Genomic DNA, 19,672 nt, shown 5'->3' with positions numbered 1-19,672 from the left:
AGTGCTTATGAGCAGGGGTGAGAGCTTTCAAAACCAGTGGGAGCAGAAAGGTGTTCCTAACTTTTAAAACCTGAGTATGTTTCTAAGTGGTATGTCAAGTGTACACTACAGTGTGAAGTTCTAAAATAAAAGTGCACATGCAAGACAGAACGCACACCTAGAAAGTACTGATAGATGTTTAAAAAACTGTGAACCCAGAGTTTATGCCAGAGAGATGCATATGTGGTAGGGGGGACAGCAAGGATTTATTTTTCTGCCTTGCTCTCCAACTGCTGCTTCTGCAATCTGTCAGACTAAGAAATAGCCATATGGCTTGTAAGAACATTTTCAGCAAACAAGACTCAGCAGTTGAAAAGCTCTTTGCATGACTTCCATTTCTTATAAAAAGACTTTGTACTACCAATCCCTTTTCATTCAGCAGACTTTCAACTTCGGTGGCATTACACCAGTTTGCTAGCACATCAGATTTACTTGAAAGATCTCAAACACTTCCAGCATTCCTTTTTGTCACTGACAATCTCAAGTCATGTTAACATGGTCACAGCAATGATTATCACAAAAATTAACTCAAGCTTTTCCACTCCAGAAATGCTTCCAGTTATTTCAAGAGAAGTCAGTACTAAAGCTACAGAATTAGCTCCTAAATGGTAATAGCTGGCTCAGATTAATACTATCTCAGATACATGTTCTAAAAATCAAAATTTAAAGGATCTTAAAAGCCTTTTAGTCAGATAAACTACATATAAAAGATGATCACAAAAGGAGCTTTGGGGAAGAAGGGTGTTTATTTCATTACTTTGTTTGAATACATGCATAGGGGAACACTTGCTTAACTGCTTTGTTGACTGTTATTTATTAATTCAAATAAAAAATATCTGGAGCTCTTCTTATTTCAGTAATAGTAACAGTTCTGAAAACTGATTCATAAGTCCCAAATATCAGTGAATTAATACTTTTACCTGGACAATGAAGTAGGTTGTGCTTTCTAAAAACTTCATTTTAACTGTCTTCCCCAATGCCTTTGGTGTAAAATGGCTCTCTAATGATTAGATTCCATTCAACACCAGTAGTATTTGAGTATTCAACTCAGATATTTGCTGCTTATTATCTGAGCATAACAACTTCAGAAAGCAGCGACTTATGTCTGGTAGGCCCACACACCAGCTTTAGTTAATTTAAAGAACAATCTTTAATGCCACCTCATGGCTTAGTTATGAGAACAGCAGTAGTTGTTTTGTCACTTGACTTACAGCAGCTTTGCACCTTTTCAAAGTAAGGGCATATTGAGAAACATGTACCTGGAGGGCCTGGCAGACCTGCTTGTCCTGGAAAACCATCCATCCCTGGGTCACCTGGTGGCCCACGAAGTCCAGCAGGACCGGGATACCCAATGCCAGGAGAACCAATCTCTCCAGGACGACCCTTGGAGCCAGGTAATCCTGGTAGACCTTTTTCACCTGGGAAACCTAGCCCACCATCACCCTGTAAAGAACAAAGGCAATTACAACAGAAAAACAAAGAGATGTGGAAAGAAGGTACGTCACTGCCATTTTAACAAATGCGTGGAAGTTTCATCAGTCCTGCGCAAGTTTCAAATGTGCCTGGGAAGGTATGTGGAAACCATTGTAAATCATCCACCGCTATTTCAAAATGCAGAAAGACCCAGTTACTATTAAAAATTATATTTTATATTTTTATTTGCCAACACACTAAGTACTATGTATTCTGAAAGACGTATATATATATATATATTTAATTAAAATATTCTGGTGTGGTTTCTCAGTTCCAAGACTGGGCTCATTCATACTGTGTCTTTTATCTTCTAATGCAAAACAGCATTGGGGCCTACCCCACTACAAGAACTTCATCATTTGACTGGGTAGCCAGAGGCACAATGAGTGCCAATCACTGATCGTCACCAAGACAAATCTGTGCCCAGGGACTATGAGATTTTTTGTGTGTTTGGAGACTGATCACACAGTTGATCAGGACTAGTAAGCCAGGCCTTTTTAATCTCTCAGCTCCTCATTGCGATTCTGAAGCACTGCTGCTAAATGAATTTGAACTTACTGGTGGACCTGGCGGGCCTGGCAAACCTGGAAGTCCATCCCTGCCAGGAGTTCCTGGGAAGCCTGATGGTCCTCTGGGTGCTGCTGCACCACGGTCCCCAGGAGCACCTCTGCCCGTTGCATAGGATGAATCGCCTTTTTCTCCCTTAAGGCCTGGAAGACCTTGCTGGCCGGCTGAAGCCTAGAGGCCAACAGATTAATAAACAAACAAAAAAACCAAACAGGTACATGAATATGCAGAGAAGAGCCTGTGCCTTCTAAAAATATCATACAAGGTCAGGACACAACAACTGGGGATAGGAATAATTTCAAAGGGTTTCCTATTGTATATATTATACTTCAAAAAAAGAAAAGGAGGTAGGAGTCTGATTATTTTCAAGTGATCCAGTTAAATCAGTACAATTTTACAGTGGCAAGCCAAATGCTGGTGCATGTCACTGTAGTGACAGCAGTCTTGGATGGCATCTGGGAACACTTATAGCAGGTTCAAATTATCAAGCCTTTTTTCCTATTCCTTGGTGTGCTGCATTCACTGACATCAATAAAGATATTCTAAAGTCATTTAGTTTTACTGTAAAGCAACTGAGGAGACTGCATCTAAGACACACAGCCTTTACAGCTATGAGCAATGATGTGGAAAGACCTAATTGTTTGATTTCAGATCTTCTCTCCATACAGACACGTATCTGCTTTCACAACCAGCCCCCTGTCAGGAAGAACCCTGGGTCTAATCCATGCACGCCTGTGGCTAAGAGGCCCTGGGATGAATAACCATTACTGCTTTTAGCCTTGGCTGCTAAGTAGCAGTTCTCAGAATTTAAGAACCATTTCTTCCCCTATTTTTACATACGACAATTTCTCTACTTTCAGATTCTTTTCATGTATCAGTTTCTAGGTTTACTTATTTTTTGTCCAAACAAGTACAAGAAACTACACAAAACCTATATCCTGGCCTCAATGCAATCAACACCAGTGATTGCACATGGACATTTTTTCTCCTTTCATTAATGATGAACAATAAAAACTCCTCCTCCCTTACCAGAGGGCCTTGCAGTCCTGGTGCGCCCACAGTGCCTGGGTCTCCACTAACACCTTTAATCCCAGGCACACCACGACTTCCTGGTGGACCCTGTGGACCTGAGATGCCTTTTATACCTGCTCTTGTAACTCCTCCATCACAAGCACAATCACCTGCATCTCCTGTAAAATACAGTCATCACTCAGTTACATTTGGATAAAGACCCTTTTACAGCTTCAAGAGCTCCATAAGTGGTATGTGATTCAATTAGGACAAACCCACTCTGAAATGATATGCTACTGTGCTTACTTTGCTCACTGAGTATCAAGCAAGGGGAACTTTGTCTGGGTTAATTTCTCTACAACACCCACCACCAAATTACGACATGCAGCATTCAACTTAGGCATTACATATTATATCATGCTTACTTTAATGACCTCTTCTCAAGGGTTTAGACTCTCTAAAGGAGATGGTTTTAGGAGAGTTTAGGTCAGAAGTCCAATGGATTTTAGTAGATGGTTGCATGTCAGAAAGCAAATCCATGCTCCCACTCATAGAAGGTTACAATGACCCTCAGCTGGATAGCTTTATCTTTTTGGAATTGTAACTGGGCACCCATCCAAACAACCACAATGCACAGTGATGTCTGCATTATCTCTTTTTTTTTTTCCCCTGCTAATTCTGTTACAAACTAAAACCCAAATTCTCATCATTTTTTTTAGCACAGAGGAGAATAAAATTGTTTCTCTGCCATTTCCAGCCTGTATTAAAAAAGCAGCACAAAGGATGTTTTTTCTAAATCTCATTACATGTTATGGCTTTGTAGCACAACCTGATCAGCTGAGTATGAAATGCTTATCTACATATTCGCCTGAGCAGAGGAAGAAGAAAATAGGATTTCAATAGCACTGCTGGGCACCACTCTCTCTAAACTGTAAAGGCTACTGCTCTTCTAATCCAACTAGATGCTTCTCTGATTTGTCATAAAGAAACTTCCACCCTTTGGATATTGACCATGTTGAAGTGTGGACAACTGATTGTTAAAAGGCTCTTCCAAAACAAGAGTCAATTACCTTTGTAACCCTTTGGACCCAAAGCTCCTGGAAGCCCTCTTTGTCCAGGCTCCCCTGGGGCACCAGTCCTTCCATCCAGGATTGCATCTGGGAGCAACGAAGGGCCTATGTGTGGAAAGCAAGCAAAAAGCCCTGAGAAGGCTTGATTTACAGCTTGTTAATTACTTATAACGTCAGAACGGTGTCAATGGTGGAACGGACAGAAATGGTGTCAGATCAAGCAATGGCTTGTGGTTACACAAGGAGATGAACAGAGGACCATGGGCTGCCATATGCTCGTTTTTAGGTCCCCATAAAGAAGAGCGAAAGATCTTGCAAGGTGGATGTAATAGAGCTTTACTCCTCTACTGCTCTATTGTTGCACTTTTTCAAAGACTTGGCCAAATAACCAAGCAAACTGCAAACCCATGGTACAGAGGGCAAACAAATTAGTCCATGCATTTCAGGAGAGGGATCAAGTGGCAAAAGGTTAAAGGAAAGTCCCGTCATTCACTTTACAACTGCAGGACTACTCTGGGTATCTCTTTATACGCTGATGAATACAATGAAACATGAGCTGACAGAAACAGCAGAGGGACGTGACCTAACATAATCTAACACTACAGTGTCTGAAAGCCCTTCCCTCAATGACAACAGTAAGATGGAGTGCTGATCAGCACACGCCTGATCTTCCATGGAAACAACCTGCAACCATCAGCTAGAAACAGCTCCAAGAGCTTTACAGACTCTGCAGAAAAATTTGCAGGATTTAACTGTCAAATAATTATTGATAAGGCAGCATTTAATTCTCCATGGAAAAACACTTCATCAGAGCATGCTCCATCACTGGAGCATGTTTTTGGAAGTTTTGCTCTCAAGCAAAAAACAAATAAAACATACTGTTTGAACTCAGTTTATGGCAGAATTAACATAACACAAGGTTTAGCACTTTACCAAACAAAACAATACATAATTAAACCAATCGGCAAATACATACAAATGACTGTGTGAAAATGAAATCACATTTCCTTACATCTGTAAACTGTTTCTTCAGGCATCCTATCTGACTCCTGGTACCTGAAATACTACCTACTTGCCAGATCAGTCATTTACCCCAAGTGCTCAAAAAGTCATAGTATCTTCTTTATCTAATTCAGTACACCACGGGAAACTTTATTTAGCTTTCCTCCCATCAACCTGCATGCTATATCATATAACCTCCTTTCTTTTTCCCAGCTAAAACATGTTTCTCAGAAGTCAGTATCTGAATTGGCTCAGTTTCATCCTACTAAAACAGAATAAACATAAATTGTGCCTTTAGAACTGTATGCTTCAGTCTACCAGGTTGTCCACTTTAAAAGTAATTAGCTGTATTTTCTTATTTCAGATGGGTGCAGATAAATATATTAAAGGTTGTGAATTACAATTACAATACAATGTTAACCAAACCTTTAAGATTTATAGATGAATAATCTCCACTTGCAAATAAATACAGAACTCATTATTTACTTTGTTTCACTATGAATTCAATGTAAAAATTGATGTTAAAAATGTACATACGCGATGAACCAGGCAATCCTGGTGCTCCTGGCAGACCAGGTAAACCAATTCTTCCTGGAGTGCCTGGTAATCCAACTGTTGTTCTTCCTGGTTCTCCCATTTCACCTTTCACACCGGGAATACCTGGAGACCCTCCAGGGCCCATTCCATCTAAACAACATTGACATGATTAGCAGCTATCCAGCAGCCAACATATTCTGACATTTTTAATACTGTGCAAATTACTACTGTGTCCTGAACTGTAACCATGTTAGTAAAGAATGTTTTCTAATTGCATACAAAGGAAAACTTATTAATAGTAGTCACCAGCCAGCACCCATTTACACATTCCTTTGGTCATTCAAAAAACTTTACAGGGCTGTACTGAAATCTCACTAACAGGTGAGACAATTAACCAAGGAATACCATGATTCATTTATTTTCGGATTGCATTTGAGTTGAGATAACTGCCTCAGTACTAGTCTCTGGAACACTGCAGGCCAGGACTTCACAAATGATATCAAAGAGAAACTTGAGTGAGATTTTTGATGGGACAAATGTGTTCCAGCTACAGTGGTTTTACTTAGCCATCCTGCTAGCTCTCTGCTGCAAAATAGAAGAACTGCAGGGAAGCTGCTTTAGCATGGGGGTTGGACTAGATGGTATCCAGAGGTCCCTTCCAACCCCTGTGCTTCTGTGATTCTGTGAAAAATGAAGAGTCAATCAAAAAAGCTCATTTTCAAAAACACATACAATGTTCCATTTGTAGGAAAGAGTCTGTCAATTAGAAATTGAAATGGAAAATTTAATTTAATTTGAAAGGGAAATCAAACAAACCAACTTCTGTGTATCAAATACTGAGAGCTGAAGCCTTGAAACAGGTTGTAATCGCTGTGGGACTAATCCTGCTCCCACCCAAGTGAACATGCTTGGTTTTCCTGTGCCTCTTTCTTGCCTTCTGCACCTCACAGCAGCCTGCAAGTCAGGCCAGCAGGAGGAGGGAGAGACTAGCTGCAATACCTTCAGCATCTCCAGCCTGCCACCCAGAGTCTTCACACAACAAACACACAGAAAACAGCCTGCTAAGGTCACTTAACAGACACTTCACCTCTCTCCAGGCCTGGAAACCCTGGAGCTCCTGGAAAGCCTGGTAGACCGCTGATTCCTTCATCTCCTGGAGGACCAGGTATTCCTGGGTTTCCAGGGTCACCTGGGGCACCTATTAGACAAACACAGAAAGACAAGGAAGAAAACTTAAGAATTTCTGCTGAAAAACTCTGTACAGCTTACTACCTCAGTAGTCACTGATCTCACTGACAGCAAAGCTGTTACTAGTAAGTCTGTTAGGCCAAGCTAACAACGACAGGAAAACGTTCTCCTGAGCTCAGCTAGAGGTTGCTTCAAACTTGACTGCATTTGAAAGAGAAATGAGGCATTACACAACTTGTCTCCTTAATTTTACAGATTCTAAGATTGTTGTCACCCAGAGCTCATTCAACTGTGGCATTAATTAAGTTTCTTTTCTCGATGGTATTCCTATCACACTGAATGACAAATAAGAGCAGAATGACATTCAGGCTACCCATTTCTTCGGTACACAGAAATAAGACACACAGGTAGGCTACATTTCCCCATGCTCATATACAGTCAGCTTTCCAGGTGCTAAGCATTTGATTGTGCCTTGAAATGTATCATTCTGCAAGTCAGGAATGAAAGATTTATTATAAATTCTGGTATAAATATATGGCACAAAATGAATCTGTATGTCACCAATACAGAAGTGAAAGAAGGAATAACAAGAGATAGGCTAGACTCAAATCACAGCATGGAAAAGTGCTAAAATATAGAAATAAAACAGGTTGGATCAGAAAAAAAAGTGCCTTAAACTAGTTTCAAAACAAAAAAGAAATAAAAACGTGTACCTGAAATTACTACACCTTCCTTGTCAACAATGATAGGAGGGCCTGGGGGACCGATGTCACCTATTTCACCCTGTAGAAGAAAAGTGGAAAATGGATTTCTCCAGAAAATCACCTAAACAGAACAAGCAACTTGTGACAAACTGTGGTATCATTAATTCCTCTCACTCTAACACAGTATCAAATCCTCTTTAAAACCGGAAGTGGAAAATCTGATTATTGTCCAAATCACCATCATATATACATATTATAAACACAACCCATTGTGCCAATGGATTGCTTTGATGATTCATGCAGTAACACTGCCTTGTGTATAAACCTATAAGCTGTTCTTCTAAATGCTCTCCACCAAATAAGCCCTTCACCACTTGCACTTCTCAAGTTTGCCAACCATATGTCAACGTTGGAGGCAGATTTTAAGTTCACTCACAGCAAACTACTATACAGTCATTTTCTACTCCATTTCCAGACATCTGGCAGCCTTGGCAGCTATCTTAAGTATCTACTCACTTCCATAAGTTTAACTGAAGCAACGGCACTTATACATGCAAATATATTTACAATGGCAGTGCTTTAGTGTTTCCATCTGAGAAGTTACCTTGGTGCCTTCAACTCCATCCAGTCCTGGATAGCCTGGAATACCTGGATGACCCTGCAAAGTCACACGCAGGAACACTTTTATGAAGTGACACAATAACACAGTGGCACAATTTGCTACCTGAGACATCTTCAGTGCTCAGACTTGTATTACAAAGCCAACTCATTGTCTTATGCATACTGTCAAGCATTTGAGAAGGAATAAAGAGTAACCTGATTGCACTGATTTCGTAGCACTCATAATACCTGAGCTGGTTTTTGCAGTAAAAAATAAAAAGAGCATTTCACCTTTCTCCCTGGAATGCCATTGGATCCATCCAGCCCCAAAAGACCCTAAAAAAGGAAAACACATTATGTAATTTCAGTCTGCTCTTACTTCATCAGTCTCTAAGATCTCAGTACCAAAGAGTGAAAAGGTAAAATTTCAAAAGGAGAAGCTACTAACAATTTTCCTTGTCTTCCAAATATTAACAATCATCATCAAAAGAATTCAACAGGATAACTGATAAAAGGTATCTTATCTTCTTCAGTCATTATCTTGCTAATTAGTAGTTCAAATTAAATAAGTCGTGAGTTTCTCATCTTACAAGATAGGTAGGTAGTTTGTCATTACAAAGCAGTGAAACTTAACAGAGACAAATATTTTCTATCCTGACGGTTTTGTTCTTCAGATGCAGAACAGAATGCTTTGGTCTTCCTGCTGTGCATGAGCACCACGTTTCTGCAAGTTCATGGTGATTTGAAGAATCTATGGCATGTGATGGAGCATGCTGTTAACTTCCAACTTCACTGTCCAGTTTGACCAATCTCTGTTGCCAGCTGGACTTTTCCATTCCCAAATATGTGTTCTTTCATGGCTTATTCTGGTAAGGGATAAAAGCTCCCTAAAGTCCCTACAAAGCCTCTGTGAAGCTTTCAAAAACCTGGAAAAAACCCAGGCCTGGTAGTATCAAGTCCTCCAATACATATGTATGATTTTCTTAGACTGCCTCATCTATTTTCATATTTCACCCTTTATTTGAGACTTTACTGAGAAAAGAACTGTTGGTTATATTATCATACAGCACTGGCTAATATGGGTCCCAATTCTATACCTGGGACTCCTACGTGCCTTGAGAATGCTTCTGTTAGTGAAAAGTCCACTTTATGAAACTAGTTTAAGAACAGGCATTTAAGGACTTCGTAAGGTTACCTACCCTGCCGCCTGGCAAACCAGGCACACCTTTTTCTCCTTTTTCTCCAACACCTCCAAAGCCCTGAGGGAAAACATTAACATTAGATCTGTATGGAACTTTAAAGCACAATCCTAAGTCAGAATGAACACCAAATAATCTATTAACATAAACTGTACAACAGAAACACAAAGGAAACGGACTGTTTCTGCTGGGCTTCTTTTGCCCCAGAAAGAAATCAAGCAGCTGGCATTATGTGCAGTGCATTATCTTCTTCATTCCCTGTGACTTCCATCTATTTAGACTATAGCACATTTCTCAGCAGGAAATGTAAGTAACACTCTGCTATAAACACTGAAGTTCTGCCACTCTGTATTGTATTCTACATTTAGAAGTAATTTCAAATCTAATTTCTTAACAGTAGTAGCTCAAGGCAAGGCTCAGAGCACTTTTTTTTTAAATTTATTTTCTAAAGTCCAATAATGACACAAAAATAGCATTTTCATGCTCAACAGTTGGAACCGCTTGGTGGTTTTCCCAGTCAGCAAGAAGAATCAAATCCAGAGATGCAACACCAGGATTTAGTTTCAGTGAGTTACAGTAGGTAGGCAATTTTCAGGCTTCAGTCTTGAAATATCTTATGCTTGTGGTTAAGTTCACACATATGCTCAATCCCACCAGCTTCAGTGGGCCTCTTGTGGTACTTAAAGATAAACATGCACATATTGGAACACGTCCAGAAAGGCTAATAACAAACTGTGCTTCATGAACAGGTTCTCACACGCCATTCTACTGAGAACATCTGTACACTGAAGAAACCAGCAAACAATTTATCTCATTGGCCAGAAGTTCCACAAAATATTTATTATCAAAACTTATCTAAAGAACTTGTGTTTACAGTAGGTTATAAGCTGGGAAAGACCTCTCTGGAATCCAGAGATAAATTGTTGTTGTTAATTCATGGAGGGAAGATGCTACACATTCCTGAGTTTATAAGCACTAATGTTAAACAGCCCATTTTAAAACGAGATATGTACATTAAGGCAGTCACACGTAAAGATATGTGCTACATAACTTGAAAGTAACAAGAAGTGTATCTAAATACAGTTAAACAAAAATAAAGAGGATTTTTAAAATGTATCTAGCTCTCTGTGGGAGACCAAGAAACACTACCATCAAGTAGCTAAGCAAACGTTATGCCTACTTGCAGATTTCCTTTGCAAACCATAGATTTGATGTACTGAAATGATGGCTGCTTTGTAGCATCTATAGCAGGACAATGCTGTCTTCTTCATATTTCCAAGACCAAAATGATCAGATTACAGTTATACTCTTCACAAAATTATGTGGATATTTTTACTAGATTTTCAAATATCCAAGTGCCTAGAAACTCCTGTAGAGATTGTATGAGCTATTTAGAGGCTTCTGAGGCCCTGAACTCATACTCGGCACCTACTAAAAACTCTCCCTTCCCCTTACCGGCAGTCCAGGCAATCCTTTGTCTCCAGGCAATCCTTGAGGGCCTGGCTGACCCTGAAAAAGGAAAAAGGTAAATACAATAATCCACTGTGTCCATGAAAGCAAGACTTACTCCAATCCACCCATCATACTCCCGACTCCTAAAGCAAGGCCTTGTAGCTTATTTGGCAGTAAGTATGCTTGATTTGTGTCATCATTTGCCAGACAGTGTTGATGCGTGCAATGGATTGTCTGTGACCACTTCCCATGGCTCCAAAGACCACTACTTTGGAACTATTGTTCTACATTCCTCCACTGCTGGAAGGCAAACCAGAACATCTCAGATCGTCATCTTTGAACATGCACAGTAATTCATGGAAAGCAGCAAATGACACATGCTGAGATAGAATAAAGTCATTGTAATCCTGCTTACAACTTCAAGAGTGAGCCACATTAACAGCCCTTGTTTGAGTCTCAGACTAACGCAACTCCACCAAGTAAGAATGACTTCCATGACTCATGCAGTGGCTTAGGCAAGCTCACGTCAGCTCCCAGACCATTTTGTTTACATCCTAGACTAATTCAATATGCCTATATTTCATGTGTGCAGAGAATCTTTGACTCAAGTTCCACAGAACTTTTATAGACACACTGATGAGCTAAATATGTATCTCAGTAAATGCCTGAATAACAAAATAAATGAGAGATCTGATTACTTCACAGTAGTCTGCGTCAGAGCAAAAGCAAAAGATGTGGAGCTTTTTATTTACTTTTCCAAAAGGAATTGTTGGTTTTTTATCACTTATTTTTACACAAGCATATTTCACAGGTCCATGGAAAATAAAGTTCATTCATTCTAGGATTAACAATGGAAATCTTTAAATAGCTGTAAGATTTACCATTCTGACAGGTATGGATTCTACAGTGCTCCACAATGCTCTGAGCTAACAATATTTTTATTCAATAGCCCTGACAGATTAAACTAGTGCAGAAAATGAGTACGATTTGGAAAGATAATGGCCCTCACTGTCTAATAAGTTTTTTCAGCCTCTGTATCAAGGGGATGGGAGGGTTTGTAAGTTATATTTACAGACCTTTTCTCCTTGTTTCCCCTTTGGGAATCCCATGAATTCTAGTATTCCAGTGGATGGAGGGGGACCTGGAGGGCCAGGCAGTCCTACATCGCCCTGTAGGCAAAAGATGAAGGTATCAACATAGGCAGAGTATGCTTGATTTCTTATGAAAGTTGCTTGTGAATCAGGAAAAAAAAAAATCCAGTCTGATTTTATGCCCTGTACAAAATATTTGTGTGCCTGAAATTGTCACAGGAATTTGGCCATGAAAGCCAAAAGTTAGACTGAAAATTAAGATTAACAACACAAAGAGAAGTCAAGAAACAACTAGAAATGTAGTATACTGATAACTGATTTTAACAGCAGCAGAAACAAGCCCCAAACTGAGACCTCTGAGAAGCCCCATTATGCCACCGTAAACCCCTCACAGAGACTGCAAGATGTCCACTTAAGATACTAAGACTATCAATTATGCATCAGTTAACCCAAAGAATATTATGAAATTCACAGATCATAAATTCAGAAGAAAAATTCAGTACAGAAGTTAAGGGTCCATATAAACTAAAGGACAGATTCAAGAGGTGACAAAAGAGGACCTTGTATCTTGATAGCCATGAAAGCACTGCACTGAAATGAGATTTTCTTCCCTCACTTCATTCAGGAAAAGCTCCCATCCTCTTTTCTGTGCAAAACACTATCAGCAACCATCAAGACTCTTCAGTATTTGGACCGTCATTCAGTCCAAAAGAAGAAAAGGAAACACAAAAGAAGAAAATGCTGGAATCTAGCCACCATCTAGAGGATAAAATTATGATGGAACACTAGAGTATAACTTCACACTCCTATGTACCAGAACAAGATTCACCTACTTTTTCTCCTTTCTCTCCTTGAAAGCCTAATCCCATATTACCCTAGGAGAGAAAAAAGATAACAATGAATAACAAAACATCAGCAGCATCAGTATCATTATCATTCAGGCACTCCATAATGATAAAAAAAAAAAAAAAAAAATAGCCAACAATCAGGTGTGGAAATTTGATGGAAAATGTAGGTACTTACTTTCGGACCTGGTGGCCCAGGGGGACCCACTGGACCCTAAATGTGAACAAGATCAAGACTTTATTTATTTTGAATTAAGTAGGATGTGAATAATAGGAACAACATTTGGTACCTGAACTTTCATTTTATCTCTGTTCCCAAAGCAAAAGCAAGTGCTAAAATAATCTTCTAGTCTTCATATCTATGAGAAACAGTGTAGTCCTATGGCACTATGGTTAATTAAGAGCAAATCTCAATTTAAAAGCAACATTTAGTTTGTTTCTATGGCTGCCCAAATAAAACTTCCTTCTAGTATCTTAAAAAAGGAACTTTTCAGCACGTTTCATGATGAGAAAGGCTCCAAACATGCAGAGATCAACATATTTCCTCTAGTCCTGAAATAAGGAAGCCTTCAGAACAGTATTAAGTGGTGCTCTGGGGTTTTGCTGGAGCTCTCATTCGTGACTGTTGCTCTGAACACTGCTCCAGACGACAACTTTTACTCTTGTGAAACACTTGAACTCAGACTGTTTCATCACATCTGAAGAAGGCGCTTCATCCGTTTAGAAGCACACAAACTTCTGCTCATTGTGATGAGACAGATGTAGTCAAGGATGGAAAACTGCCAACATTTTGAACTATTCTATCAAGAAGTACAATAGTCAGGGCCTCTTACTTGCAAACCTGGTAATCCTATAGGGCCTGCAGAACCTGTTGGACCTGGAAAACCTCTGGGGCCCTATAGGAAGAACACAGGAGAAATACAGAATGCGTAGCACCTATCCCATCAAACACAAAACAAGAAATCTCAGAAAATATACAGTAATAGCCCTCAGTTATGTACATTCATTTATGTTCTGTAAGAACCCAATTCACCTTACAAGATAAAATTTGAAAGTCAAAGTTACAGAGTTGAATGGTAGAAGGGAGTTCGAATTTAATAGGGGAAAACAGAACAGATAATAGCAAAATCTGACTTCTGCTGCCATAATGTGGATCGACTCATACCATTAGAAAACTGGAGTTATTCAAGTTACTGGTATTAAGAAAATACATGGCCCATTAATTTGAAAAGTGTCCCTGAGAACTAATACAAGGAAAAATATTCTTAAAAATTATAATTCCCCAGATTAAATAACTTACAGAAATACCATCCAATCCAGGAAGACCATTTTCTCCCTAAAAATGAAAAGTGCACCAGTAAAAATACCATTGTATTACTGCAAGAAACTATGAAGGGCTATAAATACATACTTTTTAGTCTAAACAGGAATATTTGCTTTTAGTTATTGTTCACTTTTAGTTCTGACACCTGTGCTTCCATGTTTAAATTGGGAAATGGAAAGGCTCCAAAAGTCTGGAATAACAACAACCATTTTATTTACAGGTAGCAAGAGAAACTGAAGTGGCATTAAAAAGTTCACTGTAAAAAATCTGGGAAACACACTACAAAAACTTTCATTACAAACACTATAAAACATTATTTCAAACGATCTGTATTTTCCACAAATAGTGAAGTTTATTTAAATAAAGATCTATTCAATTTTTACCAATGTATTGTTATATGTATAACAATGTTATTTTATTATTATTATTTTATTATATAATTATATTATATTATACATTATTATAATATATTAAACAATATTATATAAATATATATATAAGTAGGATTTTTTTAAAGTTCATAATTTTGACAAAAAAAAAGGTTAGTGTGAGGGGCCTTACATGACAGACAAAAAACCTTAATATTTTCTATATTTAATGAGTAATGATGCTGCTGAATGTAGAAGAGGCATCAAATCTTTTACAGTTTTTTCCCAAGCCTACTGCTATTGGCAAAAATCAAAACCACTCTAAGCTGGTGAATGTTTTTGTTCTTTGCAGCAAAGAACTGAATTTTTATATGAGGGTATTGAAAAACCTACTCACTGTTTGGAACAATAAACTGAGATCATGTTTCCATAGTCTGTATTCTCTTTATAGGAAATAAAATTACAGACATGATACAGACATTTCAGGGCAAAATTATTATTATTATCTTATTAAGTAGAGAATTAAATTCTGACTTCATAGCAATAAATGATGAAATACTATGAGTGGAATACGGTATTCATGCATTTAAACCCAGAATATAACTGGCCAATTATTAGTATCTCCCACTACAAAAAGCACTGGGGGGTAAGTGGAATTTCACAGGAGAAATCTTAATCTCTGCTTGAGAGTCTCCTGGGCTTTTATTTCAACAGACCTGTCATGTGTGAGATGCCACATACAGGGAAGTTCTGCATCTAAAAACAAATATGCTACCTCACGTAAATCAGGATAAGCTTACAGGAAATTCCTCATATCTATGGTTTGACACCAACAAATGAATGATGCTAGCTGTCTAGATGAAGGACGAGCAACTACTCTGAACGGTAACGGGATGAGCTATGTCCCAGCAGTACAGAATGCAATAAACAAGATGTTTGAGTGCTGCAAAGATCAAGCAATTTCAAATTCTGAGAGTACTCCGCATTGCCATTAAGGAATGAATGGTCTTTTTCTCTGCTCTGCCTTCAGACCTATTATCTAGGACACCCACATTTAACATTATGAGCAACCTAAGCTGTTGCATCAGCCCTGAAACCTCTAAGACATCAAAGTGTTTCTCATTCTGTGTTTTCTCCTATAGCAAATCTTACCTTCATTCCTTTAAGGCTGCCTTGAGCATAAACAGGTTCTCCTTTAAGACCTTTTGGGCCAGGACGACCCTGATAAAAAATAAATGACAAAAAGTAAATTTCTAGAAAAAGAAATACACTGATTTGGTTCTGAAAGAAATTATATTCAGTATAAGGAACTTCTTGCTCCAGTAAACTACAAAAGTAGCACTGCAGTGGTATTAGGAGAATTTAAGACTTCCTGGGGCTTTAGAAAAACAACATTCTGCAAACATTTTCTCTGGTATTTTCCTGCTTATATTAGATTTTCCTTTTATTTTAGGCCTTCAAAAACATCGAAGATTCTCCCTGAATCTGTATGACATGCTGTAACTCTCCTGTACATGTATGTATCTCTTCCATAGCACTGTAAATTACCATATTTACTTAGAAACAGTGAGACAAAAAAAAAAAAAAAAAAAAAAAAAACCCAGAAACAACAGATTGCATTGATCTTCTGAAAAAGCAGCTGTTATAATTCTAGATTTACCCCATTTATTTTAATCTTCATCATTCCATTCAGTTTATCCAAGGTGATTTCATGTAATTGTCACCTTAATTTGAGAGAAGCTAGCTGATCCAAGCAGCTTTCCTTGCCAAAAATAAAATCCCACACGCATTACAAAATAGAAATTTGAGCAGGAGGTATGAGTAAATCAGTTATTTTAGAAAGTCATACTTTAACTTTTTTTTCTGCTGCTTTATTTTCAACATTACATAAACTTCAAGTCTGGATGACATGTAAAAGAGACACACAATCAGTTCCTTTTTTGAATCAGCATTCCCTAACTTGAAACATTTCAACTGGAAGATGTTTGACACATTATAGTTCTTAAAAACTTTATCACAGTCTCTTTTGAGCCAGCTTGAATGTTGCCAGTGACAAAGGGATAGGGTGGTGCAGGAGCATATTGTCACAGGATCTTCATTTTAGCCTCAGAAGTTAACATTTACACAGTAAATAAGAGTGGAATTTCAATAAGAAAATGACACTGAGCTCTAAGGATACTAAGGAACTCGGGGTTATAGGGTTCTTCCTAAGAACTTCAGAGCTATTTTTCCACCACTGGCAAGAAAAGCAAATCCTGGCTTAGTGACAACAAAACACTTCAATTGCCTTGGGACGTACCGGCAGCCCGGGTATGCCAGGAAATCCATCTGGCCCAGAAACACCAGGACTCCCGATGGTTCCATTGCAGCCATCGAGGCCAGGTGGACCCCTGGGTCCAGACTGGCCAGGGTGACCCTGTGCAAAAGGGAAAAAGAGAGGATGACCGACAGGTGGTATTTTATTAGCAATACTGTCCCTAGAAAATGGATGTCTTCCAAATAGCAACATAAAACAAAGGAAACAGGCAACTCCCACACAAGTTCAGCGTATGACAGGCTGCAGTAGAGCTAGGTTCTTCAGCCAGCATTGTTTATCCTCCCCAAAGCTTAAATCCTAGAACATCGGCTGGATTCGATTATCTTTTTCTCCAGGGGATAATTTTCTGAAGTACATAACTTGTGCATGAGGTCCTGAGAGCACAATCTGAAATACACAGCATATGACACAGTGCAAGGGTGCACCTGACAACCATAATGGAAGTTGCTCATGTAAAAACAAGGACAAAGGCAGGTTCAACAATACTGAGCGTTTATAGTTGCAAAGCTAAAAGTTTCACTGATTTCTCTTCCTCTCCACTGTGGATTCTTTCTTTTAATAGTTCAACAGATGTCCCAGCTCCAGCATCACATCATTCAAGCAAAACAGCTTTCCTTATTATATTAAACTTAAAACCTTGGGCAGAGCAACTGGAGAAAGATCTAGCAGAAACTAGCAGTCTTTAAAAGAAAGTTTTTGTAATGGTCAATTAATAATCAAAAGCAGGGTAGGAAAGGGTTGAACCTAATTCTGATTTCACACCAGTTTAGCCCTGCCATAGCTCTATTCATTTGACTCAGCACTTGAGTGATGCAAAGGAGATAAAAATTAGAGCCTTTAGTTACTTTTTCTTCAGTATCACATGGGTATACACTGGCAAAACAAAAGAAGGCAAAACTGTCAGTCACACTGCCCAGGTATTAAGCTTCTCTTTATCCTATCCACCTTTTCATAGAAACAAGATCTGTGGCACTCAAAGACAATGTTTTGTGGTAAGAAGAATAATGAAATTCAGGGAGTAAGAATCAGTAACTGACAGTTCTCTCTCTCCCCTCTGTACACCCTGATTCTGTATCATTCCCAGAGTGCTTCTGTGTGATCCCAAAGATTCATCCTTGAGGTATGGCATTAAACGGGTTATGACTCATGCTAGGAAAGTGAAAAATAAACAAGGATAAAATTGAGATAAACCAGAACATTAACGGTCCTTCATGCTTGACACATAAAACGAATCAGATTTGTATTGCTGAAGGTCTTCCGAGTCCAAGTCAATACCATATGCTCTGACCAAACTCAATGAGAACTCTGCAGTAATGTAAAATCTTTTATCTAAGGATCTTAAAATGCCTTGCAAAAACGTGAGAATGCAATAATCCTCATTTCATAGCTGAGAAGCTGGGGTCACACAGTAGCTTAGTGACTTTCCCAAAGATGCAGAGCAACTTACACCATAATTATGTAAACATTCAAACCGATCACCAGTGTCAGCTGCTACTGAAAGGGCCATTGCATGCTGCTGGCCATTCACACCTACTCTTTTCTAGCATAAGCACAGGCAGAGCAGGGAAGAAACCAACAACACAGCAGAAGAATAACTATTCTGTTTCTTAATTTCAGCCAGATGCATTCCTTGGTCCAGCGCAACTACGTGGTGATTTGTGCCAACAAAATGGAGCGGAGAGAGCCCAGATCTGCCCAGTAAGGTACGAACTGAATCAACGCAAAGTGTAAATTCACTGCAGGATCTAGGCAGTTCACCTAGACAGACATAAATTTGAATGTAACAAGGCCTCAGGACATAGAATGAAGTCATCCCAAAGCATTAGCTAAAGGCGTCACTGTGTATATAGTATCGGTAGCCCTGATGATTAAGTCTGCTGGTCAAAGCACCCACCTGTGGTACACAAGCAGGGGACTCTCCAGGCCCCAGTCAAGCGATATGAAAAGGCTGAAGCACCAATTTATTGCCACTTATACTTGTTTCTTATAACTTACTTCATTTGGTTACCAAATCTGGAACAGCTCAGTGGCAAGCCACCTTTCTTCATCCGTACAGCATGTCACAGCCAAGAGCAGCAAGTCTCTGATGTGACAGGCTGTGACTGCAGAGGAAGGCCAGAGTGGTTGATTCCTATGAGGTCCTTCCCTTTGTTTACAGCGACAATACAGAAGCTATGTGAGTTAAGTGCACATGTATCTGGTTACAACATAAGCTGGCCAACTGCAGGGTTTAGGGAAGCTGAGCCAACATCTGCCCCTCAGACAGATGAGAAACCAAGCTGCTGAGCCTCCAGGGCTGGCCAAAAGCCAGCTGTGGCAGGCAGCTAACCAACAGGCTTCATGTCTTGGGAAATGCTTTGGGCAAGAACTCCTAAATCTTGGCCCAGTACAGTGTCCAAGAGGCCCAAAAGGCTTAGATTTCCCCTTAATATGTGACGATCGCTCACAAAGAGGATACAAATCGTGCCGACTACAGTGACCGCTTATGTGTATTAAACACATCTGTGGCCCTGTCACTTAATCCCATGGCATCCATGTCCATGGTTCTGAGCCAAAGCATGACATAGATGGACACACAAACACATGTTGTCTCTTTTGCTCTGGAAGAAAAACATGGGATTTCCTACTTTCTGGCTATTGTGTAATCACAATTCATTGTTTTGTTTTAAGAATCTTATCTGTGGCAATACTGAGCGTGCACAACAAGCTTCATCAAGAGTCACAAAAATATAGCTGAAATGAAGTTTTTCTACAGGAATTTAAAACTACAATTAAAAAAACTGTTTTTAGGTAAAAAAAAAACAGTAGTTAATAGTTTCACTCTACTAGTTCTACGAGTTCCACTCCATTTACTCATTCTCAGCTCCTCCAATTCTTGTGTCAGA

The 19,672-nt window shown here is 39.1% G+C and overlaps 1 protein-coding gene across 2 annotated transcripts in view; it reads right to left on the bottom strand.

Moving 5' to 3' along the window:
* Positions 1 to 19,672, bottom strand: part of COL4A6 (collagen type IV alpha 6 chain) — a 121,449-nt gene that overhangs the window by 18,227 nt on the left and 83,550 nt on the right. For both annotated transcript variants that reach the window (XM_420322.8, XM_015278603.4), the window contains exons 6-23: positions 16,770 to 16,886; positions 15,623 to 15,691; positions 14,079 to 14,114; positions 13,612 to 13,674; positions 12,957 to 12,992; positions 12,767 to 12,808; positions 11,919 to 12,011; positions 10,846 to 10,899; positions 9,391 to 9,450; positions 8,483 to 8,527; positions 8,196 to 8,249; positions 7,601 to 7,670; positions 6,787 to 6,897; positions 5,700 to 5,849; positions 4,161 to 4,265; positions 3,109 to 3,269; positions 2,071 to 2,250; positions 1,299 to 1,482 (exon numbers count right to left, since the gene is read on the bottom strand). In XM_420322.8, coding sequence (XP_420322.5) covers positions 1,299 to 1,482; positions 2,071 to 2,250; positions 3,109 to 3,269; positions 4,161 to 4,265; positions 5,700 to 5,849; positions 6,787 to 6,897; positions 7,601 to 7,670; positions 8,196 to 8,249; positions 8,483 to 8,527; positions 9,391 to 9,450; positions 10,846 to 10,899; positions 11,919 to 12,011; positions 12,767 to 12,808; positions 12,957 to 12,992; positions 13,612 to 13,674; positions 14,079 to 14,114; positions 15,623 to 15,691; positions 16,770 to 16,886 — 1,630 coding nt within the window. The remainder of the gene's footprint in view (positions 1 to 1,298; positions 1,483 to 2,070; positions 2,251 to 3,108; positions 3,270 to 4,160; positions 4,266 to 5,699; positions 5,850 to 6,786; positions 6,898 to 7,600; positions 7,671 to 8,195; positions 8,250 to 8,482; positions 8,528 to 9,390; positions 9,451 to 10,845; positions 10,900 to 11,918; positions 12,012 to 12,766; positions 12,809 to 12,956; positions 12,993 to 13,611; positions 13,675 to 14,078; positions 14,115 to 15,622; positions 15,692 to 16,769; positions 16,887 to 19,672) is intronic.

Source organism: Gallus gallus, chromosome 4 (genome assembly GCF_016699485.2).
Source record: "Gallus gallus isolate bGalGal1 chromosome 4, bGalGal1.mat.broiler.GRCg7b, whole genome shotgun sequence".
NCBI lineage: Eukaryota > Metazoa > Chordata > Aves > Galliformes > Phasianidae > Gallus > Gallus gallus.
This window is presented reverse-complemented; position numbering and strand designations above follow the sequence as displayed.